Genomic DNA, 13,733 nt, shown 5'->3' with positions numbered 1-13,733 from the left:
ATAACCCGGTGTGCTTTATATATGGATTAATATTAAGATTCATTTTCATAAAGTTTCGGTCTCGCAACTACGGTAAACAGCCGCCATCTTTTTTCCCCGTAGAAGAGGAAGTGCTTCTTCTTCTACGCAAGCAACCGCCAAGGTAAGCACCCGCCCCCATAGAACAGGAAGCGCTTCTTCTTCTACTGTAAGCAACCACCCGCCCGCGTAGAAGAAGAAGAAGCGCGCGGATATTACCGTATGTTTCATTTCCTTTGTGTGTTTACATCTGTAAAGACCACAAAATGGCTCCTACTAAGCGACAGGTTTCCGGTTCATGAAAAGACGCAATCTCTCCATCCGCACACGGACTACTATTTCACAGCAACTGCCTAAAGACTTTCAAGAAAAGCTGGCTATTTTCCGTGCATATTGTAAAAACAAGATAGCTGAAAAAAAGATCCGGCCAGAGAACATTATCAACATGGACGAGGTTCCACTGACTTTTGATATTCCTGTGAACCGCACTGTGGATACAACGGGAGCACGTACGGTGAATATTCGCACCACAGGGAATGAGAAGTCATCCTTCACTGTGGTTCTAGCTTGCCATGCTAATGGCCAGAAACTTCCACCCATGGTGATATTCAAAAGGAAGACCTTGCCAAAAGAGACCTTTCCAGCCGGCGTCATCATAAAAGCTAACTCGAAGGGATGGATGGATGAAGAAAAGATGAGCGAGTGGTTAAGGTAAGTTTACGCGAAGAGGCCGGGTGGCTTTTTTCACGCAGCTCCGTCCATGTTGATATACGACTCCATGCGCGCCCACATCACGCTGGTTTTTAATATATTATTAAAGTTTGACTGACCTATCTGACTGTTTTTTGACATTCCTTTAGCACAGTTAGATGCGGCTTATAACACGGGGCGGCTTATAGGTGGACAAAGTTTTGAAATATGCCGTTCATTGAAGGCGCGGCTTATAACCCAGGGCGGCTTATGGTGCGGAAAATACGGTATATATTTTGATACAGATAATAATAATAATAATAATAATACCTGGGATTTATATAGCGCTTTTCTAAGTACCCAAAGTCGCTTTACATGTAGAACAGATGTTATATCGCCAATCCTTAGTGTGCATGTATACCTGCAATGTCCAAGCCCAGAACACTCCTGCCTGTATGATGGGGTGCGCTCGCTGCACTGCTGGCCGAGCTGCTCCCAGACGAGCAGAGCAGGGTCGCCAAGGGATTGAGAGACAGGAAGAGGAAGGTGAAGGCACACAGCGCCATGCGGGAGCGGTCCAGCATTCCACTGGCGCCACTACCTGTCGACGACCGGTCCGACACACCCGCGTTCGGCTGGTGGAAGACAAGGCAAGGAGAAAAGTGATTAAAATTTTAGCGACTAAAAATGCCCTGGTGTATATATACTGTGCCGTGTGATTTATACATAAATCCTTGGGGGAGTTTTAGATTAAAATCGTCAATTCTGCATAAGATTTATTCGAGTCTGTCACAGAAGTACTTGTGCAAGATTACATGACGCCGTAGGCTGGCACCGGCTCTTAAATAATACAAGCAGAGAGTAGTTTTGTACAATGTCTGTCATGGATGTGTTTATCATGCAATATTTTACACACACAGTAAATAAAGTTAAAAGTTAAAGTACCAATGATTGTCACACACACACTAGGTGTGGCGAGATTATTCTCTGCATTTGACCCATCACCCTTGATCACCCCCTGGGAGGTGAGGGGAGCAGTGGGCAGCAGCGGTGGCCGCGCCCGGGAATCATTTTGGTGATTTAACCCCCAATTCCAACCCTTGATGCTGAGTGCCAAGCAGGGAGGTAATGGGTCCCATTTTTATAGTCTTTGGTATGACTCGGCCGGGGTTTGAACTCACAACCTACCGATCTCAGGGCGGACACTCTAACCACTAGGCCACTGAGTAGGTCAAATGGGTTTATACTTATGTAGTAACGTATTTTATTATGTAATGTTTATCATATTTACCTAATTTGTGCTATAGAATGTTCCTGTCAATTATATGCGTATGTATTTCTTTATTATTCTTGGGCACAGGTTCGGTGGCCACAGATGAAGTGCTGGCTGTCCAAAGTCGGGACCCGGGGTGGACCGCTCGCCTGTGCATCGGTTGGGTTACGCTGCTGACCTGTCTCCGCACGGGATGGTCTCCTGATGGCCCCACTATGGTCTGGACTCTCACTATTATCTTAGATCCACTATGGACTGGACTCTCACACTATTATGTTAGATCCACTATGGACTGGATTATCACAATATTATGTTAGATCCACTATGGACTGGACTCTCAGACTATTATGTTAGATCCACTATGGACTGGACTCTCACACTATTATGTTAGATCCACTATGGACTGGACTCTCACTATTATGTTAGATCCACTATGGACTGGACTCTCACTATTATGTTAGATCCACTATGGACTGGACTCTCACTATTATATTAGATCCACTATGGACTGGACTCTCACTATGATGTTAGATCCACTATGGACTGGACTCTCACTATTATGTTAGATCCACTATGGACTGGACTCTCACTATGATGTTAGATCCACTATGGACTGGACTCTCACTATTATGTTAGATCCACTATGGACTGGACTCTCACTATGATGTTAGATCCACTATGGACTGGACTCTCACTATTATGTTAGATCCACTATGGACTGGACTCTCACTATTATGTTAGATCCACTATGGACTGGACTCTCACAATTATGTTAGATCCACTATGGACTGGACTCTCACTATTATGTTAGATCCACTATGGACTGGACTCTCACAATATTATGCTAGATCCACTATGGACTGGACTCTCACTATGATGTTAGATCCACTATGGACTGGACTCTCACACTATTATGTTAGATCCACTATGGACTGGACTCTCACTATTATGTTAGATCCACTATGGACTGGACTCTCACTATTATGTTAGATCCACTATGGACTGGACTCTCACAATTATGTTAGATCCACAATGGACTGGACTCTCACTATTATGTTAGATCCACTATGGACTGGACTCTCACTATTATGTTAGATCCACTATGGACTGGACTCTCACTATTATGTCAGATCCACTATGGACTGGACTCTCACACTATTATGTTAGATCCACTATGGACTGGACTCTCACTATTATGTTAGATCCACTATGGACTGGACTCTCACTATGATGTTAGATCCACTATGGACTGGACTCTCACTATTATGTTAGATCCACTATGGACTGGACTCTCACTATTATGTTAGATCCACTATGGACTGGACTCTCACTATTATGTCAGATCCACTATGGACTGGACTCTCACTATTATGTTAGATCCACTATGGACTAAACTCTCACACTATTATGTTAGACCCACTATGGACTGGACTCTCACTATTACCGGTATGTTAGATCCACTATGGACTGGACTCTCACTATTATGTTAGATCCACTATGGACTGGACTCTCACTATGATGTTAGATCCACTATGGACTGGACTCTCACTATGATGTTAGATCCACTATGGACTGGACTCTCACTATGATGTTAGATCCACTATGGACTGGACTCTCACTATGATGTTAGATCCACTATGGACTGGACTCTCACTATGATGTTAGATCCACTATGGACTGGACTCTCACAATTATGTTAGATCCACTATGGACTGGACTCTCACTATGATGTTAGATCCACTATGGACTGGACTCTCACTATGATGTTAGATCCACTATGGACTGGACTCTCACTATGATGTTAGATCCACTATGGACTGGACTCTCACTATTATGTTGGATCCACTATGGACTGGACTCTCACTATTATGTTAGATCCACTATGGACTGGACTCTCACTATTATGTTAGATCCACTATGGACTGGACTCTCACTATTATGTTAGATCCACTATGGACTGGACTCTCACTATGATGTTAGATCCACTATGGACTGGACTCTCACTATGATGTTAGATCCACTATGGACTGGACTCTCACAATTATGTTAGATCCACTACGGACTGGACTCTCACTATTATGTTAGATCCACTATGGACTGGACTCTCACAATTATGTTAGATCCACTATGGACTGGACTCTCACTATTATGTTAGATCCCCTATGGACTGGACTCTCACTATTATATTAGATCCACTATGGACTGGACTCTCACTATTATGTCAGATCCACTATGGACTGGACTCTCACTATTATGTTAGATCCACTATGGACTGGACTCTCACTATTATGTTAGATCCACTATGGACCGGACTCTCACTATTATGTCAGATCCACTATGGACTGGACTCTCACTATTATGTTAGATCCACTATGGACTGGACTCTCACTATTATGTTAGATCCACTATGGACTGGACTCTCACTATGATGTTAGATCCACTATGGACTGGACTCTCACTATTATGTCAGATCCACTATGGACTGGACTCTCACTATTATGTTAGATCCACTATGGACTGGACTCTCACTATGATGTTAGATCCACTATGGACTGGACTCTCACTATGATGTTAGATCCACTATGGACTGGACTCTCACTATTATGTCAGATCCACTATGGACTGGACTCTCACTATTATGTTAGATCCACTATGGACTGGACTCTCACTATTATGTTAGATCCACTATGGACTGGACTCTCACTATGATGTTAGATCCACTATGGACTGGACTCTCACTATTATGTCAGATCCACTATGGACTGGACTCTCACTATTATGTTAGATCCACTATGGACTGGACTCTCACTATGATGTTAGATCCACTATGGACTGGACTCTCACTATGATGTTAGATCCACTATGGACTGGACTCTCACTATTATGTCAGATCCACAATGGACTGGACTCTCACTATTATGTTAGATCCACTATGGACTGGACTCTCACTATGATGTTAGATCCACTATGGACTGGACTCTCACTATTATGTTAGATCCACTATGGACTGGACTCTCACTATTATGTTAGATCCACTATGGACTGGACTCTCACTATTATGTTAGATCCACTATGGACTGGACTCTCACTATTATGTTAGATCCACCATGGACTGGACTCTCACTATTATGTTAGATCCACTATGGACTGGACTCTCACTATGATGTTAGATCCACTATGGACTGGACTCTCACTATGATGTTAGATCCACTATGGACTGGACTCTCACTATGATGTTAGATCCACTATGGACTGGACTCTCACTATTATGTTAGATCCACTATGGACTGGACTCTCACTATTATGTTAGATCCACTATGGACTGGACTCTCACTATGATGTTAGATCCACTATGGACTGGACTCTCACTATTATGTTAGATCCACTATGGACTGGACTCTCACTATTATGTTAGATCCACCATGGACTGGACTCTCACACTATTATGTTAGATCCACTATGGACTGGACTCTCACACTATTATGTTAGATCCACTATGGACTGGACTCTCACTATTATGTTAGATCCACTATGGACTGGACTCTCACTATTATGTTAGATCCACTATGGACTGGACTCTCACTATTATGTCAGATCCACTATGGACTGGACTCTCACTATTATGTTAGATTCACTATGGACTGGACTCTCACTATGATGTTAGATCCACTATGGACTGGACTCACACTATTATGTTAGATCCACTATGGACTGGACTCTCACTATTATGTCAGATCCACTATGGACTGGACTCTCACTATTATGTTAGATCCACTATGGACTGGACTCTCACACTATTATGTTAGATCCACTATGGACTGGACTCTCACTATTATGTTAGATCCACTATGGACTGGACTCTCACAATTATGTTAGATCCACTATGGACTGGACTCTCACTATTATGTCAGATCCACTATGGACTGGACTCTCACACTATTATGTTAGATCCACTATGGACTGGACTCTATTATGTTAGATCCACTATGGACTGGACTCTCAGACTATTATGTTAGATCCACTATGGACTGGACTCTCACTATTATGTTAGATCCACTATGGACTGGACTCTCACAATATTATGTTAGATCCACTATGGACTGGACTCTCAGACTATTATGTTAGATCCACTATGGACTGGACTCTCACTATTATGTTAGATCCACTATGGACTGGACTCTCACTATGATGTTAGATCCACTATGGACTGGACTCTCACTATTATGTTAGATCCACTATGGACTGGACTCTCACAATATTATGCTAGATCCACTCGACGTCCATTGCACCGACCGCCCTAGGGGGGGTCCCCACATCTGCGGTCCTCTCCAAGGTTTCTTATTTTCCCATTGGGTTGAGTTTTTCCTTGCCCTGATGTGGGATCTGAGGCGAGGATGTCGTTGTGGCTTGTGCAGCCCTTTGAGACACTCGTGATTTAGGGCTATATAAATAAACATTGATTGATTGAAGCTATCTAAAAACTACTATTACACATTATTGTCCTTATTTTGCTCTGTAATACAATGGTCATTTGGTACGAGTTAACAGAATATCAGTAACTGCTGAGACTCTAGGAACGAATAGGACCAAATAAGCTCTGCTTCTTCCTACTCGTCTTCAGATGTTAAAATGTTGCTAAAATAAACCTGATGCACTTTGATGTGACCTAGTTAAAACCCTTGTGTAATGTTCATATTGTTGCTACTCAGCCAGCGTTTGTGGGTCTGATGGACCCGTTGCATTTTGTGGCTTTTAATGCCTCACAATCAAACACTTTTATGGCCAATCCAAAACATTAATTCTAGCCTGATTTAGCCATTCCTTTACCACTTTTGAGGTGTGTTTGGGGTCATTGTTCTGTTGGAACACCCAACTGCGCCCAAGACCCAACCTCCGGGCTGATGATTTTAGCTTGTCCTGAAGAATTTGGAGGTAATCCTCCTTTTTCATTGTCCCATTTACTCTCTGTAAAGCACCAGTTCCATTGGCAGCAAAACAGGCCCAGAGCATAATACTACCACCACCATGCTTGACGGTAGGAATTGAGCTGTTTGGCCACAATACCCAGCAATATGTTTGGAGGAGACAGTGTGAGGCCTTTAATCAAATCAAATCAAATCAAATCAACTTTATTTATAGAGCACATTTAAAATTTACCACAGGGATAGCCAAAGTGCTGTACAATGAGCAGGTTAAAAGATAAAACGAGTACCGAGCAAACACAACACAACACAAACAGAACACGATAAAAAATAAATAATTAAAATAGAATTAATAAAAACATAAAAACATAAAAACAGGATCACAGCAGGTGTATTATGGGGCGCCATTGCAGGATGGATATCACTCAGTGTTAAAAGCCATGGAATAAAAGTATGTTTTTAAGAGAGATTTAAAAAACAGGAAGAGAGGAGGCTTGTCTAACACTCAGGGGTAGGTCGTTCCAGAGCTTGGGAGCAGCAACGGCGAAAGCTCTGTCACCTCTAAGCTTCAGCCTTGTGTCAGGGACCGTCAACAGCAGCTGATCGGCTGATCTTAAGGATCGGGTGGGGCAGTAAGGCTGAAGGAGGTCGGAGAGATAGGTTGGCGCGAGGTTGTTTAGACATTTAAAAACAAATAAAAGGAGTTTAAAATGTATTCGGTAACGCACAGGGAGCCAGTGAAGGGACGCTAAAATAGGGGTGATGTGCTCACGTCTGCGGGTCTGTGTTAGCAGACGAGCAGCAGAGTTCTGCACGAGCTGCAGGCGGGCGAGGGAGGCCTGGCTAATGCCTACATACAGGGCATTACAATAATCAAGACGAGTCGAGATAAAAGCGTGGATTAATTTCTCAAGATCATGTCTTGATAGAAGCGGTTTCACTTTCGCTATTTGGCGTAATTGATAAAAGCTTTTTTGAACGACGCTGCTGATTTGTTTTTCGAATTTAAAATCTGAGTCAAACTTTACCCCCAGGTTTGTGACAGAGTCGCTGAGATACGGGGTCAGAGTGCCGAGGTCAACGTTGGGGGAGGGAGAGCGACTTAGACCGAACAACATAACTTCTGTTTTATCTTCATTTAGGCTCAGGAAGTTAGCTGAAAGCCAGACTTTGATGTTGTGCAGGCAGTCAATAAGACGTTGAACCGCGTTATTTTGTGCCATGGGAAAATAAATCTGGCAATCATCGGCATAAAAATGAAATGCAATACTGTACTTCCTAAAAATAGAACCAAGGGGGAGAAGGTAAAGCGCAAATAAAATTGGGGCAAGGATTGAGCCCTGGGGGACTCCATGTGGTAAAGGAGCTGTGGACGACATAAAACTGTCTACTTTTACACAAAAACTCCTGTCGGTTAGGTACGACCGGAACCAGTTGAGGGCGGCGCCCTTAATGCCCACACAGTTCTCAAGACGAGTGATTAAGGTGGCGTGGTCGACGGTGTCGAACGCAGCAGACAGATCTAAAAGCACCAGGACAACATATTTACCAGAATCAGTGGACAGGAGGATATCGTTAAAAACTTTTAGAAGCGCTGACTCTGTGCTGTGGAGGGCTTTAAAACCGGACTGGAACAGCTCAGTGATACCATTATCCTCTAAGAAGGGCAACAACTGACTGTAGACAACCTTCTCTAATATTTTGGAAATGTATGGAAGATTAGAGATAGGTCTGAAGTTAGAGAGGAGAGAGGGGTCGAGGCTGAGTTTTTTAAGTAGAGGTCGTACCATTGCATGTTTAAACTCTACTGGAACTATTCCAGAAGAGAGGCTACTATTGATAATGTTAAGGACACTTGATCCAATAGTAGCAAGTACCTCCTTAAACAGGCGAGGTGGGAGGGCATCTGCAGGAGAACCAGAGGGCTTCATATGACTAACTGTGTCACTTAAAAAAGAAAAGGACACCAGCTCAAACTGATGGAAAACAGAAGAGAAATGCAGGGGAACAAAAGGGTCATATGAAGGCTGAGATAGACTGGCTCTAGTTGACACAATTTTGTCAGTGAAAAAATGGAGACAATTTTCACAGAATTCAAAAGAAGCATCAAAACCAGCAGATTTGGGAGCATCAATGACAGTGTTAATAGTTTTAAACAGAACTCTGGGGTTGTTACAGTTAGAAGATATAATCTGAGATAGATATATATTCATTTCTGCTTTTACAGTCATCTGAAAGGAAAACAGGCTTTCTTTAAAATCCCAGGAACACCAATTCCAACCGTCGGGCATGGTGGTGGTAGTATTATGCTTTGGGCCTGTTTTGCTGCCAATGGATTTGGAGCTTTACAGAGAGTAAATGGGACAATGAAAAAGGAGAATTACCTCCAAATTCTTCAGGACAAGCTAAAATCATCAGCCCGGAGGTTAGGTCTTGGGCGCAGTTGGGTGTTCCAACAGGACAATGACCCCAAACACACGTCAAAAGTGGTAAAGGAATGGCTAAATCAGGCTAGAATGAAGGTTTTAGAATGACCTTCCCAAAGTTCTGTGTGGACAATGCTGAAGAAACAAGTTCATGTCAGAAAACCAACAAATTTAGCTAAACTGCACCAATTTTGTCAAGAGGAGTGGTCAAAAATTCAAGCAGAAGCTTGTGGATGGCTACCAAAAGTGCCTTATTGCAGTGAAACTTGCAAAGGGACATGTAAGCAAATGTTAACATTGCTGTATGTATACTTTTGACCCAGCACATTTGCTCACATTTTCAGTAGACCCATAATAAATTCATAAAACAACCAAACTTCATGAATGTTTTTTGTGACCAACAAGTATGTGCTCCAATCACTCCAGTGTTTCCCACACATTCATTTATTTGTGGCGGCCCGCCACGAAAGAATTACGTCCGCCACAAATGGATTTTTCGGCTTTTGACTCGCTCGACCGCTCATAAAAGCAATGGGACTCTGTCTGTGAATGTTGCTTGTAGTTACAACTCCGGTGCAGTAGGTGGCGGTAGCCTACTATGCATTGTAACTCCGCCAATAGAACTTAATTCACCTGGTGGGCCAGAAGAAGAAGACGAAGAAGTCGAAGACGAAAACGGACGGACGGACGGGACCAAAATACGAGGGTAATATAGGTTATGGTAGATAGGTTATAGCTGCATCGCTCGCGGCTTGTCATATATTTAACGTTAATCCGCGATTTCACCGAGCGTTTCACTGACGGTGAGCAGCCTGACGCTGCTTCATTAACACCGCCGCTGTTTGACTCGTGGCCCGGGGCAGACGCACGTAATAACAGTCACCTGTTTTCATACCGACGAGCTAACGTGTCCAGGTTATAACCCTGTTGTCAATAAACACACGTGGAGACGGTGCTTCAGATACTACATTAATACTCAAGCTAAATTGTCCACTGTCCACTGCAGCATGTGAATGCAATGAAAAGAATAAAATCTGAGCCAACCAGCTGTTAAAATGTTGTCCGGGTTAATGTTTTGGCCATTAAAGGCCCTTCATTTCAAGATTTCAACTGTGATCGGGCTTCAAACAGGTGGCTGACCTGTTCAGATGGATGTAACTGCTACTGGTCAAATAATGTGAAATAGCATTTAATTTTACATGTATGCAATGCCATTTAAATGTAATTATAGATAATAATAATAATAATAAATACTGTGTAGTGTTGTAAATAGTCAACGGGAAGGATTTTAGTAAGATATAAGCCATGAGCACTACACAGCCAGAAAAAAACCTAGGCAGGACAAGTAAAAATATTGGGGCAAGTAGATTTGAGAAGTCGGGCAAGTAGAAAAATTAGGGCGGAGGGAACAGGTGAGACTCAGCAAACACTGAAAAATAAAGCAGGGTCAGATCAGAAATGCACTTTTCTCATGAAAAGGGTCCTAATTTATATTCTTATGTGCCTTATAGAGAGGACCACGACAAAACATACACCTCTGCCTCTGTTTCACTTTATGTTGCTGGTAAATAATATGGTTGTAGTAGTAGGCTAAAGTTAAATTATTTAGTACTCACTAATTAAAGGGGCAGAGCTTTAAGAGACATTTTAGCTTTTATATTTTATAAGATATATTTTTTGTAAGAACCACAATTAATAAATATATTTCAGTGAATAACTAATTGTTCAAATCTGTATATAAATATGTACATAAAGTGTTGTAATTATATTCCAACTCCGCGTTCTTCTTGGTCATCGCCGCTGCCGCCGCCACCCCCCACCCCCCGACCACACCACCACAAATAGATGCCTGCCCTGTGGGAAACACTGCACTCTATCACAAAAAAATAAGAGTTGTAGAAATGATTGGAAACTCAAGACCGCCATGACATTATGTTCTTTACAAGTGTATGTAAACTTTTGACCACGACTGTAGCTGCAATAATTTGTAGGTCAATGCACCGTTTAAGCAAAATTAGATATCGGCCCAGGCCTAAGCTAATTCATTCATTACTAATACCATGTCAATAAAAAGCAGTCACGTGTGAGCTCCCATACCTTAGTGTCCTCCGCCATTGGACTGTCGGGTTCGGAGTCACTGCCACAATGTGAGAAGGAAGTGGGGGATCCCACATCAGAGGCCGGTGGGGTTGGTAGCTCCGCCTTCACGTCAGCTGGTCCATCCACCTCCATGGCAACCAGGTCCTTGAGAGACTCTACAGAAAAGACGAGGAAGAATGAGAAGTTTAAGAGTCAATCAGCACGCCTCAAATTCTCAAATGGCACCTTCATGGAGAGATTATTACAAGTGTTCACTTGAAGGTCATCATAAAAAAAGGGCATCCTCCATAAATTGCAGCAAAGCTTGAAAAGAAGAAAAAGGGGCAGGTCGAGCACATACTGTTTTTCTGGGCTGCCATTTTCAGTGCTATGTTCTCTTGTTTGAGCTTCTGGTTGGATTGCTGAATGTAGCGAATGTAGTCGATGGCTTTCCTCAGCACTGCTGACTTATTGAGCTGGGGGCACAGAAGAAAAAGAACCAGCCATTACTCGAGTGCAGACCTGGGCAAATTAAGGCCCGGGGGCCACATGCGGCCCGTTAAGCTTTTCAATCTGGCCCGCCGGGCGTTCCCAAATAATTTTTTTTATATCTTTATGATGGAAAGTGTAGCTGCCATTATGATGTGCAGTCATTAGAGATGCGCGGATAGGCAATTATTTCATCCGCAACCGCATCACAAAAGTCGTCAACCATCCGCCATCCACCCGAACTAACATTTAATCAAAACCGCACCCGCCCGCCATCCGCCACCCGCCCGTTGTTATATATCTAATATAGACGATGCAAGGCATTAGTGAGGTTATAAAGCTTTTGCCTGTTAAAGAAAGGAGACTGATCCAATGCAGCACAGACATTCGCGTGCCACGCTGTCACAACCCAGACGCACACCAGTGCGCAATCATATGGGAGCCGCGCTGAGCGCACCTCCAAGCGCGTCTCGCTGCCGGCGACGGCCGGGTAAGGGCCCGACGCTCCAGCGCCATCCATTTTCAGGGCTAGTTGATTCGGCAGGTGGGTTGTTACACACTCCTTAGCGGGTTCCGACTTCCATGGCCACCGTCCTGCTGTCTATATCAACCAGGGTGAGCCCCAACCCTTTCGTGAGCGCACTGCGCCCGGCGTGACCCCTGTTACGCGCCCCCGGCAACAGGGGTGGAGGGCAGGTACGCTGCGCGGGCGGAGCGCGCGGAGTGACCCCTGTTACGAGTCCCCGGCCACGGGGGTGGCGGGCAGGTAAGCTGCTTACCTGCTGCGCGTGACGCCGGCCGCGGCGAAGGCGGACGAGGCGGGGTGTCGGTGCGGTGGGCGCGGTGGTGACCCTGGACGTGCGTCGGGCCCTTCTCGCGGATCGCCTCAGCTACGGCTCCCGGTGGGGCCCTCTCGGGGGAAGGGGCCTCGGTCCCGGACCCCGGCGAGGCGTCCCTTCTCCGCTCCGTAAAAGTGTCCATCTCTTTTTTTTTTTTTCTTCTGTTGTGGCATATGCTGCAAGTGCCTGCTCGTTTTTCGTATGTGGGTAACAACATTTAACTATGTATATATATTTCCCAATTGGTTTAACTGCCACCCGCCTGAATCTATTTAAAATCTAATTTTTTTTTATTTCAACCGCCCGACCCGACCCGACCCGCGGATAAAATCTAATATTTTTTAATTTCATCCGCCCGATCCGCGGATAATCCGCGGACTCCGCGGTTGTGCCCGCAAACCGCGCATCTCTAGCGGATAGGCAATTATTTCATCCGCAACCGCATCACAAAAGTCGTCAACCATCCGCCATCCACCCGAACTAACATTTAATCAAAACCGCACCCGCCCGCCATCCGCCACCCGCCCGTTGTTATATATCTAATATAGACGATGCAAGGCATTAGTGAGGTTATAAAGCTTTTGCCTGTTAAAGAAAGGAGACTGATCCAATGCAGCAGAGACATTCAATACGTGCCACGCTGTCACGGCCCAGACGCACACCAGTGCGCAATCATCTGGGAGCCGCGTTGAGCGCACCTCCAAGCGCGCTCGCGCCACTCAAACTGCTGCAGGCAGCTGCGTTCTATCTTGTTTTAACATCCTGTGGCACTCTTTTGGGATCACGGCGGACGAAACTGCTCATGCTCAGGGTGTTTGTGGAGATTCGGGGTTTTGCACAAATGTGATGCACCATGTTAGATGTCCCGTTTTTTTGTGACTGTCGTCGACATAAACAGCGTCGCAGCTCTTGCAAATCACGTAGCCAGCATTACTATCATCCTGATTTACAACCTCATAAAAACGAGTCCACGCTGAACTTTTCTGGCCTTTTTTTC

At 44.3% G+C, this 13,733-nt stretch overlaps 1 protein-coding gene across 1 annotated transcript in view; it reads right to left on the bottom strand.

Annotated features, from left to right (window-relative positions):
- srebf1 (sterol regulatory element binding transcription factor 1) overlaps positions 1-13,733 on the bottom strand; it is an 84,339-nt gene that overhangs the window by 44,234 nt on the left and 26,372 nt on the right. The window contains exons 6-8 of the mRNA XM_061974329.2: positions 11,770-11,884; positions 11,427-11,584; positions 1,130-1,343 (exon numbers count right to left, since the gene is read on the bottom strand). Coding sequence (XP_061830313.1) covers positions 1,130-1,343; positions 11,427-11,584; positions 11,770-11,884 — 487 coding nt within the window. The remainder of the gene's footprint in view (positions 1-1,129; positions 1,344-11,426; positions 11,585-11,769; positions 11,885-13,733) is intronic.

This window comes from Nerophis lumbriciformis, linkage group LG22, assembly GCF_033978685.3.
Source record: "Nerophis lumbriciformis linkage group LG22, RoL_Nlum_v2.1, whole genome shotgun sequence".
NCBI lineage: Eukaryota > Metazoa > Chordata > Actinopteri > Syngnathiformes > Syngnathidae > Nerophis > Nerophis lumbriciformis.
The sequence above is the reverse complement of the archived record's forward strand: the minus strand, read 5'-3'. Positions and strand labels throughout refer to the sequence as shown.